General features: G+C 43.8%; 1 protein-coding gene across 7 annotated transcripts in view; it reads right to left on the reverse strand.

Annotated features, from left to right (window-relative positions):
- LOC133227550 (fibrous sheath CABYR-binding protein-like) overlaps nt 1-16492 on the reverse strand; it is a 513720-nt gene that overhangs the window by 86377 nt on the left and 410851 nt on the right. For all 7 annotated transcript variants that reach the window (XM_061382151.1, XM_061382153.1, XM_061382152.1 and 4 more), the window contains exons 8-10: nt 16377-16401; nt 14454-14524; nt 14003-14027 (exon numbers count right to left, since the gene is read on the reverse strand). In XM_061382151.1, coding sequence (XP_061238135.1) covers nt 14003-14027; nt 14454-14524; nt 16377-16401 — 121 coding nt within the window. The remainder of the gene's footprint in view (nt 1-14002; nt 14028-14453; nt 14525-16376; nt 16402-16492) is intronic.

Here is a 16492-nt window from a genome sequence, read left to right on the forward strand (position 1 = left end):
ACAGGGGACTCGGATTCAGGACTAAAAGCTTGGGCCCCCCTTCCCTCTAGGCCCTGGGAGGAGCAGGGATCAGATGACACAGTGGGTAGGAGAACCTGTTCACCCATCCTACACTCAATACAACTGCTCCTGAGACCTGAGCATTGGAAATGGACAGACACATAGGGTCTCTATTTTCCTGAATAATCATTTCTAACCCCCAGCCAAACTCTCCTGAGGTTTATGATTTTAAATTGTTATTATGTTGTTATAATATAAAGGTACATTTTATTTGTTTAGCATATTACAACATTAAAACTTGAGAGAAGACACTGCTTTTTAAACAGTAATAAAACAAGATATGTTATTAAGGACAGAATTGGAAAAAAAAAAAAAGGAACATGAGTAAGTTAAATCCTGCCACTTATCCCAAGTATGCTGCTCAGTCATTTCAGTCATGTTCGAGTCTGTGCAACCTTATGGATGATAGCCCACCAGGCTCCTCAGTCACTGGGATTCTCCAGGAAAGAATACTGGAGTGGGTTGCCATTACCTTCTCCAGTCTATCTTCCCTACCCAGAAGTTGAACCCGAGTCTCCTGTGTCTCCTGCATTGGCAAGTGGGTTCTTTACCACCAGCACCACCATCCCAAGTGCACACGGCACTGAGTTGATTTCTGGTGATTCTTAAGTTGAAATTGGACACATACACAGAAGAATCTACACAACCACTAACTTCAGGTTAAGAAAAGGTACCTGAGCTGACCCAGGACCCCAGGGTTCCAGATCCTGAGGGACCCCAGACTCAGACACCCCCAGGCTCGCTGGGACTCTCAGGGCCAGGGAGCACACACAGGGAGGCAGAGCTGCCAGGTGACTCCCTGACTGCACGAGCTCTGGGCGCCCGTGTCTCTTTCACTCTGTTCCCGGGAGCCCAGGACTGGGGAGGGTGGGGCCACCCGAACCTCTCTCTGCAGCTGGTGATGAACTAGGGATTCCCCCTGCTGCCTTTGGGGTGTTGGAGGGCAGAGCTGGGTCCTGCAGAGGGAGATGAGGAAGCCCCCAGTGGGGATCTTCAAAAAGAACACGCTGGAACAGCAGCTCCTGGACTGCACACAGTGGCCCCACAGTGCCCCCAGCCTCCCTGCAAATGTAAGAGCTGCGGGAGGAGCCAGCCCAGCAACCTCGGGGATGTCTGTGGATGGGACCTGTGCCCTGGGGAGACGTGCTAAGGGCATCCTCCACTCATCAGTGCGGATTGTTACCACCCTCTTGTCTCCACTTTTGTGGTCACACTCAGCAGCAGACCCCAGGGTTTTTGCTCATGTTTCTGAAGCACCAAGTGAGCTGGGGTCATGATGGAGACACATGCCCTCGTCTGCCTCACCTTTTCAACTCGGGCCCCACGTTCACACTTCCTCCTGGTCTTTTTCATCATCACTGATGACATTTTTGCCATTCTCCAAAGAGCTGATTAGAGAGTTGTCTGACATCTGGAAAGAAGAGATCAGTCAGGCAGGTCCCAGAGCAGGAAAGCAATCATATGGAGTAGCTCAGGGCAGTGCAGACTTCATGGGGCTCCTTCAGCTTTGTGGGTCCAGCCCTGCTGACTACAGCCTCAACTCCTGCTCAGGCCACTCATGGTGACAAAGCCAGGTTCAAGGGTGTAGACGTGAGGTCAGGAGCCAGGGCAATGCTAAGAAAATGGGGGAAGAGGGCTGCAGACAGATTTCATAGATTTTATATAAGCTTTCAGAACCCTAAGTGCCTACAAGACACCAAGTCCTCCAGAAGGTTAATCACAAAAAGTTGGAAAGAGGAGATGGGGAAGGGTTACAAGGAAGAGTCTATGGATCAGAGAAAGATAAAATTTTTGAAAGATATGGAAGAAGAAATAAATGACCTCAGTATTCTTGCTCACTGTCTCTGAATCTTCATCATCTGCCATGTACTCGTCTGGTGTCTGAGGGCAGCAGTCATATGGAGAGGCTGTGGGAAAGCAAATGGGAGACTTAGAGTCAGGATATGACCAGGGGACCCTGGTGCTCCTCACAGCCTGGCGTTGGGACCCCTGGTGTACTTGCCTCAAGGACCTCCCAGGGCCTCAGAGTTTCATCTCTGCAATGAAAAAGTGGGTCTCTGACCTCCAACATCCTGTTGCCACCCTCAAATTGTCTACATGTGACCACAAATGAGGCCGTGACAACCTGTTCCTCCTCCAGGCGGTCACTGTCTCCATGCTTCTCTGCCCATGACCTCGCTTGCCTCTTTCTCCCACTATTTCCTCTCTATTCTTTCCTCATTTCTCTCCTCTTGTCCCTGGTCCTTTCCTTCCTCCTTGAACCTCCACCAACCCTAGAGTTCTCCAACAGGGGCACATTGGAAGAAGGACCATGGGTGTATGATCAACATCTCCAATCAGCCCATATTGAATTAACCAATCCATCCCTCCCAGGGAGGACTTGGCATGGATCTGAGAGTGTTTTGACCCCTGTGGGAGGGAAGGACAAAAATTCCACACAACAGAGATTCTCCCGTTGACTGGGGTGACCTGAGGTATCTGGGAGATGCTTAATGTTCAGAGCAACACCTCAAGTTTCCCAAACCCTTAGAGAGGACAGAGGCAAACGCTTCCAGTTTCATTTAGCCAGAATGCTGTGGCAAGGGTCCTCTATAAACACCTGGTAGCTTCCGGGTTTGCACTGAGACTTGGAAAATTGGAGGGATGAAACCTGGGAAGGTGTAAGGAAAGGACAGAGGATGGGGCAGGCCTGGGACTGGGAAGAAGGGGCAGGACTCTGTGGATGCAGCAGTGGGTTATGAGAGCAGAAGTGACCCCAGGACCTGCTGCCCTGGGACTGCTCAATCCCAGGAGAGCAGGTCAGCAGGGCTGTGAAAGCAACTGTGTGAAGAAGCCCCGTGGCCCCTTCACAGAGTCTAGAATCTGCAGCCATGGAGGGTCTCTAGGAGCAGCTGGACGTGGACTTCTCACGTGGAAGCACATCAGCGTTGGCTGGTGTGGAGGCTGTGTTAAGCTCAAGGAGACCGAGTCCAGAGAGGGACACTAGGACCTGTGTGCTGTGACTCATCCACCCCTGGGAGCGACCTCTACATGAGGAATTAACAGTGAAGGAAAACATGAGGGGAAGTCACAAGTCCTGAAAGCTCAGGAGGAGAGAGTTCACATCTCACACACTACCTCACGTGCGCTACAAGTACCAGGTTTCCAGTGTCAAGTGGCAATGAGAGTTTTGTGCCCACTAGGATATGGCCATCATAGTTCAACATGAAATAGAAAACAGACTTCAGTGCACAATACCCGAGATGTGCTGACCAGAGACCAGGCTTCCATACTAGTGGAAAAGCAGAAAAGAGCAGCTCTTATGGGCAAAATAATTTTTGAAGAGTAAAGGAACAAAAGGTGTTTATAAACAGAGCACAATGCAAGTCCAGGACACGATTTCTCTATCATATGAAAATATGAAAATAGTAAGTCAGAACTGTACACAGAGTTCCTTCTTCCTAATTTCATGTTCACCTTCCTTAGGCTCCAAGCAGGGTATTTAACCCTAAAGTTCCAGGAAGCCTCTCCCATCAGATCCCAACTGAATATTGTTTCCTGCCCGTGTCCCCTTCCTCATCACTGCACCAAATGCTCTCCACAACACATTCCATAGGAACACAACCAGGAGCAACAAGGTGATTAGATGAGCGACCCACCCACTTTTGCCCCAGTTGAGGCCCTGCTGGCTCTCACAGCATCACCCTGAACTTTTTCCTAGGATACTAGAAAGACACTTCACCATGGATAGCAGATGGCAGTCATCTGTGCTCTGTGCAGTCAGAGTCCTTCAATAAGATACTGATCTCAGTTGCAAACCTAAAGATACAGACGGTGAAAGAGTGAATTCCAACCTCTCACTTCTACAGGCCCATTAGACTTCTCACCTTCATGCTAACCAACCTGAAATTTCAAGTGTTTTTGACACCTGTAAAACATGCCTTTAAGCAAATTATAACAGTCACATCTGGCTAGTGGCTACCACACTATAACACACAACAACCACTATATCCGTTTATACACGTGCATGTGCTTAGTCACTGAGTCATGTTCAACAATTTGTGACCCTATGAACTGTAGCCCACCAGGCCCCTCTGTCATGGATTTCTCCAGGCAAGAACACTGGAATGGGTGGTCATTTCCTTCTTTAGGGGATCTTCCTGACCCAAGTTTCAAATCCAGGTCTCCTGCATTGCAGGTGAATTCTTTACTGTCTGAGTCACCAGGGAAGATTGAATGAATCTTGAGATCAGTACCACTTGTTCTAACACTTCTGATAAATTGTGGTAGAATAGTTTTTGGAATGCCAGGGGACTTTGTTACAAGGGAGGGTGTAGGGCTTCCCAGGTGGCTCAGTAGTAAAGAATCTGCCTGCCAATAGAGGAGACATGGTTTGAATCCCTGGGTTGGGAAGAGGCTTTGGAGGAGGATATGGTGAACCACTTTAATATTCTTCCCTGGAGAATACATGGACAGAGGAACCTGGTGGGATATGGGTCCATGGGATCTCAAAGGGTCAGACAAAACTGAGTGACTGAGCATGCAAGGCTATATATAGGATGTTACCAACCCTCTGTTATTTTCCCTCTCCTGATTATTTCCTCTGCAATTTCTGGCCATTTCAAGATGGCTGTTTGCTGATAGATTAACAAAGACAAGACTTCAGCCCCATGAAAGTATTTAGCCTGAGGGGCTAAGAGAGGGATGTGATGCTCTACTGGTTTCCATGGTAACCAATTTAACCAAGGAGCCAACCTGCTGTTCATTCCCACTGTAACTGGTAGACTCCCAATCCCCCCGAGTGAAGAATGCTGCAGCTGCTGTCTTCTGCCTGTCCCCTGCTATCCACAGTGGGTGTCTCTCCAGGATCCTTTTACTTCAGACATGGAAATCATCCCATCTATTAAACCTTTGATATCTCTGTCAACTCTGGGATCTTTCTTTGGTCTCAAGTCTAGATAAGCACAGGACTTGCAGGCCTGTGAATTGTACCCCAACAGTTTCTGTAGAGCATCCGACTGGCTTGATTTGATGATTCATTTTTAGGTATTTCCTGGGCTCATGCACACATCCCAGGTACTCATGAGCCTTTGGGACACTGAAACAGCAATGTCAACACCCAAATCTTAGAGGAATTCCCAGCAGGTATTCCTCTTGAGGGGACAGGTATGGATACAGGGCCCAGGGCACCTGTGCTGAATATCATCAGAGAAGAGGTGAGGAGGAAGGGAGAGACACTGTGTCTCCTCACAAGCCCATCCCTCCACCACTGACTCTGAGATCAGGGAAGGAGGGATACAGGGCCTTCAGAGAGACACGAACAGCACACTGAACGCTACACGCCACACTGAGAGAGTGACTCAAGGATGAGGAATTGACATGACATTCCATGCTCATAGACTGGAGACTTAGTACTATTGACATTTCTGCAGTACCTAAACCTAAGTAAAGATTCATTGCAACACCAATCAAAATATTAATGTCATTTTCATAGAAATAGAAAAAACAATTCCAAAAATATGTATGGAACCACAAAGAACTCCAAATAGACAAATTGATCTTGAGAACAAAGATCAAAGTTTCTCACCTCTTGACTTCAAAACACATTACAAAGTTACTGGAATCAAAGCTGTATGATACTGACATAGAAATAGATGCATAGCCCTAAATACCAGAATAAAAAACAAACAAACAAGTAAACTCATGGATACAAGGTGAAATAAAATTTATGAAGGTTCTAAGACAACAAAATAGGGAAAGGGTAGTCTCTTCAACAATCAGTAGGATGAAAAGTTAACCTACAGAAAAATTGCAAACCATATATCACATTAGGAGCTCATACTCAAAATATATCAGAAAATCCCAAAGCTCAAATGCAAAACAAACAAAAAAATAAAAGGTAAACAAATGAGTTGAGGAGTGTGCAAAGATGGTGATCAAACCACCTGGAGCTTTGGTCTGGAGGGAGTAGTGGTTCTAAGGGGAGCAGTCACCCCGGGTCCTGCTGCTCTGAGTCTCTGACCTAGGTCTGGTCAGTCCCAGGAGACCAGGTCAGCAGGACTGCTAGAGCAAATGTGTAAAGAAAGCCAGCAGCCCCTTCACAGTCTCTAGAATCTGTGGACATGCTGGTCTCTAGGGGCAGCTGCACATGGACTGCTCTCATGCAACACAGCATCCTTGGGGAGGTGTGGTGCTGAGATGAGCTCCAGGAGACTCAGCCCAGGCAGGGACACCAGAGCACATGAGCTTTGACTCATCCAACCCTGAGAGCACCCTTCATACAAGGAACAAACAGTGAGGACAAATATGAAGGGAAACCACAAGTCCTGAAAATGCAGAGGGAGGTGGGTTCACATCTCACCCACCACCTGACACTCACTGCCAGAACTTGGTCTCCAGTGTCAAGTGACCGTGAGAATTTTGTGTCCATAGCATGTGGCCATTATAGGAGAATTTAAACAAAAAGCCAAAGTTCCTTGTACATAAAACCCTGCAGGTATTGACCAGAAGCCAAGCTTTCACATTTAGCAGTGAAAGGACAAGGAAAGAGTAGTCTTGTCGGAAAGGAGATTTTTAAATGGACAAACAAAAAGAGATGTCTTGAAGCACAGCACGATATAGCACATGATCACATGGGTCTATAAAATCATTAAAATATGAAAAGAACAAATAAAAAGTCTACGCATATTTCCTTCTACTTCCTCAGTTGATATTCACCTTCCTTCATCTCCTAAGAGTTAAGTGTAACTCAAGTGGTCCTGGAACCCTCTCCCTGTTAACCCCACCTGAGAGTTGTTCCCTACCTGAGTTCTCTTCTGCATCACTGTTGCTAATATTTTCCAGGAAGCAGTCTGCAGAAAGACAACCAGGAGCAATAATACAGTTATTATACAAGTTGACCCACCCATTTCTCCTCCTCAGCTTGGCTCACACAGCATCGCCCTGGTCTTTCTTCCAGGTTCACAGACCTCCCCTGTGTTTGTGGAGTCAGAGCCTTTCAACAAGATGTCGATCCCAGTGCAAAATGTCATATGAGAGAGAGATGCTGACAGAATCACATTGTAACCTTACACTTCTACAGGCCCAATATAGCTCTTACATTCAAGCTTACAAAGCTGAAATTCCAACAGTTATGGACACACTGGAGATATGGCTACTGTGATCAACAAATGTGTGTTTTTTGTGATTTTTTAAAAATATGTTAATTATTGTTTGAAATATGTTAATTATAGATAGGGAGATCTGACTACTGCCTACTACATTGGAAAGTTCAGCTCTCATAGCTCCAAAGACAAGGAAAAGGTAATTAATTGCCTCTTCAGGTTTTTCTCTGTTGTAGACAATTTGATGCCCTGATGAGATCATTCATATATAGGTATACCTGGGGCTCTTGAACCTAGGCCAGGGATTGGGAGAGTGCTTGTGAACATTAAAATAGTAAGATGAACACTCAGATTCAAAGCAAATTCCCTGTAGGGGGCTCACTTGTAGGCAGTGGTGAAGGGCATGGCCGAGAGCTCCTGTCTGACAAGTAACTAGAGAGTAGGTACAGAAGGGAGGGAAGGGACATTCACAGTCTTCAAAAGCCCATCTTTCCCATCCCTGACTCTAGAGGTCCCAAGCAAGGCAACACGAAAGGCCCCTTAGGAAGTGAAAGATTTGTGCACTGAAAACCACAGAATGCTTTTGAAAGAAAGATGAGACAAGTAATCAGAATACCATACTATATTCATTGACTGGAACATTTAGTGTTGTTGACCTTCCTATACTCCTAAAAGTGATGTACATATATATTGAAACCACTCACAAAGTCTCATGTCATTTTCATAAAAATGGAAAGAAAAAAATCCCCAAATACTGAAATTTATGCAACCAAAGAGAAACCCAAAGAACAAAACTAATCTTAAGAGCAAAGAATGACAATGGGGTCTTCAGGCTTCCTGAATTCAAAACAGGTAAGAATGCCACAGTAGTCAAAACTAGTACAGCCACTATGGAGAACAGTGTGGAGATTCCTTAAAAAACTGGAAATAGAACTGCCTTATGATCCAGCAACCCCACTGCTGGGCATACACACTGAGGAAACCAGAAGGGAAAGAGACACGTGTACCCAAATGTTCATCGCAGCACTGTTTATAATAGCCAAGACATGGAAGCAACCTAGATGTCCATCAGCAGATGAATGGATAAGAAAGCTGTGGTACATATACACAATGGAGTATTACTCAGCCATTAAAAAGAATACATTTGAATCAGCTCTAATGAGGTGGATGAAACTGGAGCCTATTATACAGAGTGAAGTAAGCCAGAAGGAAAAACATAAATACAGTATACTAACACATATATATGGAATTTAGAAAGAGGGTAACAATAACCCAGTGTACGAGACAGCAAAAGAGACACTGATGTATAGAACAGTCTTATGGACTCTGTGGGAGAGGGAGAGAGTGGGAAGATTTGGGAGAATGGCAATGAAACATGTAAAATATCATGTAGGAAACGAGTTGCCAGTCCAGGTTCGATGCACGATGCTGGATGCTTGGGGCTGGTGCACTAGGACGGCCCAGAGGGATGGTATGGGGAGGGAGGAGGGAGGAGGGTTCAGGATGGGGAACACATGTATACCTGTGGCGGATTCATTTTGATATTTGGCAAAACTAATACAATTATGTAAAGTTTAAAAAAAAAACAAAAAGATAAGCATAAAAAAAAAAAAAAAAACAAAAACTGTGTTCCACCTGCAGCAAAATAGGCAGAGACACCAAGGAATCATAAGGAGGGAATCTTGAATAAATTCAAACATGTGAGGCCAAATGATCTTTGCCAGGGTTCTAAAATGACAAATCAAGAAAAGATGGTCTCTTCAACAATCAACAGAAAGGCTACTGATGGAATGAGAGGAAGTATCTGCAAACTTTGCATCTGAATAAGGGGCCAATATCCAGAATATATAGCAACTACTACAACTCAGCTTCAAAACAACAAAAGGCAAATAACTGACTTTTAAAAATGTGTAAAGGCTTCAATAGATATTTTTTCATAGGAGACAGAGAAGTGATCAATATATATAGGAATAGTCCTCAACATCAGTAAGTATTAGTGAAATGGAAACCACGTCAAACCACCTTTCAGGTTGTGTATTTTAAAAAGAATGTAAAAGATTTTGGCAACAGTGTAGCAAACTGGAAATTTTGTACCTATTGGTAAGAATGTAAAATGACATAGCCATTATGCAACAGTTTGGAAGTCCCTCAAAATATTATTAAGAGACTGATCATAAGATCCAGGAATCACTCTTTTGAGTTTATGTCCAAAGAAGATAAAATGAGAATGTTCAGGAGATATCTACAATCACATATCCATTGCCATATTGTACACAAAATCCAAGAAAACCACCCAGTGTCTACGGGCAGATAAATAAAAAGAAAATGGGGTGTACACATACACTGGAAGCCTTTCAGCATTTAATAATGAAGGATACCTTGTCATTCGCAGCACTGTGAATGAAGTTCGAGGATACTGGTAAGAGTGAAATAAGGTAGTCAATGAAGGACAAATACTGCACAATTCCATTTACCTGAGGTTTCTAAAGGAAAATTCAGATAAGCAGAGAGTGGAAGGGTGGTTCCAAGAACTGGGAGGTGGCTGACAGAGGGATTATCTGTTTAATGGTTATAAAATTTTTGTTGCAGGATGGAGAAGTTCTAGACACAAGCTGAACAACACAGCGCACTGAATTAATAGGACTGACTGGACACTTCAAAGCTTAAGAGGCAAAGCTGGCTTGAACTTCATCTATGCTTTTAAGTTCCTCCTTTCTCAGACTCCTCTAGACCTGGGTGTGGCATGTGGGTACCACCAGGGATCCCTGCAGAAGGAAGGAGCCTCCCCAGTACTGGGGGCCATGATTGAAGGGGAAAGATTCATTCTGAGGCTCTAATAGGAAAGAGTTTGAATGATGGAAATGGCAGATGAATCATGACCAAACAAAATGATATAAGACCTAGTAAGAAATGGGATTTATGACTAAATGAAGGTGTAATTGGCCCAGGAGGGGGATACTAAAACACAGTTTTGTTTTTTATGAATTGTATAGGGCTTCACTGGTGCCTCAGTGCTTAAGAATCTACATGCTAATGCAGGAGATACGAGCTCAATCCCTGGTCTGGAAAGATTCCAAATGCTTTGGAGAAACTAAACCCGTCAGTGCACCACAAGGACTGAGCCGTGTTCTAGAGCCCAGGAACCACAAGTGCTGAGCCCACCTTCCAAAACTACTGAAGCCCAAGAGCCCTAGAAGCCATGCTCTGCAACAAAAGACGCTGCTAAAGTGATACACCTACGCACAACTAGAGAGATGCCCTCATTCTCCACAAGCAGAGAAAACCCTGCAGAGCAATGAAGACCCAGCAGAGCCAAGAAGAAATTCAAGAAAAATTAAAAAGACTCCAGGGTAAACATTTTCCTGGGTAGTGATGAGATTTGTCTTTCAGGGTATTGGATGTTCACTTGGTATAAAATCAATGGATACAGTGAATGTGTATACTTGGTTTAATTTTTATGTACATACTCGTTAATGGTACATGGTGATGGGAAATTTTTTTGGGGGAAGTTGACACCAGTAACAGTGATGTTTAAGGTGACAAATATCGAGGAAAGCACAAGACAGAAAATTCACAGACACATGGAGAATCACACTATTCATTACACACAGAGACACACCCAGTCCCATGGACACAAACCTACACTATTAACCATAGTACAGCTTCCTCCTGGAACTATAGTAATCAGCCACATTGCTCTACTTATACATTACTTTCTATCACTAGGGCCCCTATACTCATTGCCAGCAGGAATTTGGAATCAGTTTGGCCTCTACACTAAAACCGGAGAGAAAGCCCCAACTTTCTCATCTACAAAGTTTTTCTCCCAAAGTGAATGATTCTACAATACATACCATTTTCACATTCTGAAAGGGCCACCTGCAAGTACAGAAGAGAAGACACTATGAGGATAAGATCACATAGATGCACACTCTTTGGTTCATTTAGTGACAGTTCCTGATGAGGAACAGTGGTGGAGTTCAGCAATATCAAAACACACATACTCAGGATGAAAGGCAAGATCTTTGCCTGGAGGATGGAACTTCTAAGATCGTTTGGGTTGGAAATTGCAGAATTCTTTTCTTAGAGGAAATCTGACTGCAGGAGAGAGAAATCTGTACTCAACAGGATGTAATGGATGCTAACAATTTTAATATCCTGTGGACTGAGGCATCATGATCTGGTAATAAGTATCTCACTCTACATTATCCCAACCAAGGAAATCGTCTCTATCTGAAATGAACACCTTCAAAGACTCATAACCGAATTCTACTCAAAAAGAAATGAAACAGTATTTCTATCTCAGACCAGAAAAAAATAAAAATAAAAAAAAAAGAACTTTCCTTGGAGACACATGGAGTCTCTTTGGTCCTGTCACAAGTTGGGTTGACTGGCAGGTCCTCAGTGAAACCTAGGGGACACAGAGTAGCTGTTAGAATGCTAGAGAGGAGGCTGAGGAATCATGCAGGATTTTTTCTCTTTGTGTGGACATGGGGTGGTGTGTATGGATGTGGGAGGTTAATAAGCATGGACTGAATGTGTGTTCCTCCATCCTCTTGGAGGAGGAAGGAAAGTAAAGGAGAGGAGGAAGCAAATGAAAACACATCTTTGGTTTTCTAGCTAGAGGAATCTAATCAACATGAAATATTCAATCTAAAAAATGGAAAACTCTAAAATGTGTGTACTCTTCAATGAAAGAGACCCATGACTCCTCCTGCTCGTTTGCTGCTGCTGCTGCTAAGTCACTTCAGTATGTCAGACTCTGTGAGACCCCATAGACGGCAGCCCACCATTTGAGCTCCTGCTAAATCGCCACTGTCTCCTGATTTTTCCCAGATCACTCTTCCTCCGAGATCCACAGTTGCTGCTACTCTGTTCATCATGTTTTCTATGAGACTTTGCACTTGATTTAAAGTAAACTCTGTTAGAGGACTGAAATCAATCCTGGGCAAAGTATGCTATTCTATTAATTCACTAATTACTTGTCTTAGAGAAAATCAAATACACAAGATTTTATATTATTGAATTCCTACCATTTAAAAATAGCTATTATGAATAATATAGTATTTTTCTATCAATATTCGTTTTCTATACAGTGTGTACATGCCCACTGAGCCAGTAGCTGCCCATACTCACAGGGGCCATCTGTTTAGTGGGACAGCTGATTATAGAAAGCACAGTTCCTCCACCAGGTTTTCCTGGGGAGCTAGAGGGACAGAGTAGCTCTTAGGACACAGGTGAGGCTACTCACCAGTCACTCAGCTTTTTTTTTTTTTTTTGATAGGGACAAGGGGTGAAGTGTATGCATGAAGGGGTAAGTAACTATGGACAAAGCTGCTGTTGAATCATCCTCTTTGCTGGATGAAGGAGAATAAATGAGAGGAGCAGGAAAGAAATGAAAGAGAGCCTCTGCATTTTAACAAGTGATCTAATGATAACCTAAACAGTGGGGGAAAAGGAAACACTAAAATGCATTCCAGCTTTAAATGACAGAGATGAACATCCCTCCTGCTTGTTTGGAGCATCTGCTAAATCAGCCCAGGATTTCTTCCTAGATCACTCCCTCCCCAGGATGCAAAGTTGCAGCTATTGAAATGAACAAGTTTTCTGTGAGATTTTGTTCTTGATTAAAAGCAAGCTCTATTAGAGGACTGAATTCAATCCTGCCTTTGCAAATATCTATTATCAATCATGTGATATTTTTTCCCAGTCTTCACTTTCCAAACAATATTTGCATGTCCACTGAGACAGTGGCTGTCCACAATGAGAGAAGTGATACATTTAATGGGACAGTTCATTATGGAGAGGAACCAAGGGTGAATGCTGACTGTCTGTGACCCAGCGCTTTAGGAGATTACAACGACTCATAGTCATGAGGCTAACTATCAAAATCGAATGTGAGATCTATTTGACACATTCCCTAGAGTGTGTGTTACCAGGTTTAATCAATGTAGGGCTTGTGGTAATATCATCCAGTAAAATGAAATATCTCCCTGATGATAATCTGCTTTATTCCTTGTTTAAGCATGACACTAGCACCAAGAGATAGGACCAACATTGGCTACACAAGGCCGCAAAACTCTAACAATCTGTGAGTTCACCAGGGGATGCAAACCCCAAGGTGCCTTTCACAATAATGACTGTGCCAAAGTTAGCTGTTAATCCACTTTGCTTGCCCTGGTTTTGGGACCACTGTGCCAACCTTATAATGATGGGCACGGTCTGGACCTCGAGCTTATAGTAGCTCCAGGTATAAACATAGATGCAGGGACCCCTTGTTTCATGACTAGGATTTCAAGGATGAGTGATTAGTTCAGGTGAGGTGTGCAGACCAGAAACACTGGAAGCCCCCTAGGTTCTAAGTTTGGCTTTTCCACTTAGGAGGACAAGGGCTTGGGCCATTTTTCTCAGCAGCATCTTCATCTGAGGAAAATGAATATTAATGAAACTTGAGGAATGGCTGAGTTGAGGAAACAATCAGGTAATGTATAATCAGTGGGCAGTGGTGATGAGAAGTGTTTAGAAAGTTCACAGTTGACTTGTGCTGTGTAAGGGGGAAAAATCTCCTGAGGAAACACACATACACACACTTTAAGAATCACATCACAGGGGCTTACACATGGGCCCCCAACCCTGATTCATACAAACTCACATCATCTAAAAGATGTGGTTGTTTCCAGGGACCATAGAACACAGACATTGTTCTTAATGTGAGATCAGTCTTTTCTCAGAACCCCCAACCCTCACTCCCATTATAGGAATCCAGCATCAGGGTGACTCTGCAAAGCTAGCTGGCAAGAGAGCCCCACAATCATCAGCTAAATTGTTCCTCAGCAGAGGGACGGTTGCTGAATATTTACCATGTTCATTGGCTGCTCCGGCTGCCTGTGATTAGAGAAAAGAAAACAGTGTGAGGGTGGCAGCGTCATGTGTTCTCTGCAGTAACTTTTATGTTATCTGATTTTTTTGTTTTCCTCAGGTAACTAAACTCTTTAATAAATCATTCATTCCAAAATAAAACAGAGAGGACCCTTGTTGAAAAGACTGGGCTCTTTCATTTAAGATCTTTCAATTTCAAGGAGGAAAAATTTCTACTTAGGAAAGTGCCTACAGTAGTAACTGATAGTACTTTTAGTGTCCTTTTGAATCAGGGCTGTGTTTATAACAGATTTAACGTCAATATTTCACCAGCAAGGACTTTCATACATAAGTGCTAATATACATTGTCTGATTACTATAACTGTATTTCGCTGAACAAAACATAAAGAAGTGAGGCAGCAGTCTATGTGAGACACAGAGAGTTGAGCTTACCTCCAAGGGATGCAGGGGCGGCTCCTCAGCCCCAGCCTGGGGCAGATCCAACACCAGGTGCTCCTGGGGAGCTAGAGGGAAACAGAAGGCCATCAGGACAGATGAGAGGCTGCTTCCAAAGATCTCAGGCTTCTTTTTTGTTTGTTTGATGGGACATGGGGTGCAATGTGTACATGAGAGAGGTTAGTAACTATGAACCGAATTGTTCTTGAATCCTCCTCTTTGCTGGATGAAGTGCAAAAAAAGGAGACAAGCAGGAAGGCAATGAAAGAGATTGGCTGCATTTAACTGGTGATAACCAAACTGATGGGGAAAAGTGAAACATTACAATGCATGCCAACTTTCAGTGACAGAGACGCATGTCCCTCCTGCTTGTTTAGAGCTTCTGGTACATCACACCTATCTTCTGGATTTCTTCCTAGATCACTCAAGCCTCAGGATCCACTGTTCCAGCTATTGTACCTACCAAGTCTGGGAGACTTTATTCTTGATTAAAGGCAAACTCTTGTTAGAAGACTGAATTCAATACTACCTTTCCAAACAGCTGTTATCAATCATGTGATGTTATTTCCCAGGCTTGATTTTCCAATGTTTGCATGTCCACTGTGTCAGTGCTATTCACACTCACAGAAGTCATACTATTAGTGGGACAGTTCATTATGGAGAGGAAGCATGGAGTGAAAGTTACTCTCTCTGACCCCACTGTGCATGAGATTTACAACAAGGATCATGGTCACTAGACTATCATTTTCCACTGTGAACTTTATTTGACAACTTCCCTTGAGTGTGTACTACAGGGTTTAATCAATGTGAGGTTACAGTAATGTTACCCAGTACAATGAAATACATCTCTGATGAGAATATGCTTTTGTCCTTGTATAAACAAAGACAGGAACACCAACATATACGACTTCCACTCTACAAAAGGTCATGCAACACTCAGAATCTGTGAGTTTACCAAGAGGATCTGAGTCCCGATTACTTTTCCCAATAATGACTGTGCCAAAGTTGGCATTAATCTAACTATGGTTACCCTGGGTTCCTTGAAACGGTGACCACCTTATAATGATGGGCAGGATCAGGACTCCTGGACCTACTAGTACCTCCAGGGATGGACATTGATGTAGGGACCCTGGTGCCCCATGACTGAGGATCACTTGACTGACTGGTAAGAGCAGGTCACTCCTCCAGAGGAGCCAAATTGGGATCAACACTAGGTACTCAGTTTGGCTTTTTCACTACGAGGTCAAGAATGTTGGGCATTTGTATCATTTCCATCTTCACCTGAGGAAAATGAATATTAAGCTAGTTTGAGGAATGGATTTCCTGATTGCTCAGTTGTTAAAGTGTACACCTGCAATGCTGGACACCCCATTCGATCCCTGGGTTTGGAAGATCCACCAGAGAAGGGAAACACTACCCACTCTAGGATTCCGGCCTAGAGAATTCCATGGACTCTAGTCCATGCGGCCTCAAAGAGTTGGACACAAACTGAGTGACTTTCACTTTGGCTTTTGAGCAAAGACTGAGTTGAGGAAAGAATCAGGTAATGTATAGTCAGTGTGCAGTGGTGATGAGAAGTGTTTAGAAAGTTCACAGTTGACTTGTGCTGTGTAGGAGGGAAACATGTCCTGAGGAAACACACATACACACACCTTAAGAATCACACCACACAGGCTTACACAAAGGCCCCCAACCCTGATTTACACACAGTCACATCATCTAAAAGATGTGGTTGTTTCCAGGGACCATAGAACACAGACACTGTTCTTTATTTGAGATCAATCTCTTCTCAGAACCCCCAACCCTCACTCCCGTTAGGAATCCAGCATCAGGGTGACTCTGCAAAGCTAGCGGGCAAGAGAGCCCCACAATCATCAGCTAAACTGTTCCTCAGCAGAGGGATGGTCACTGAATATTTACCATGTTCATTGGCTGCTCCGGCTGCCTGTGGTAAGAGAGAAGAAAACAGTGTGAGGGTGGTAGAATCGTGTCTTCTCTGCAGTAACTGTTATGTTATCTGATTTTTTGTTTTCCTC

Source organism: Bos javanicus, chromosome 16 (assembly GCF_032452875.1).
Source record: "Bos javanicus breed banteng chromosome 16, ARS-OSU_banteng_1.0, whole genome shotgun sequence".
Lineage (NCBI taxonomy): Eukaryota > Metazoa > Chordata > Mammalia > Artiodactyla > Bovidae > Bos > Bos javanicus.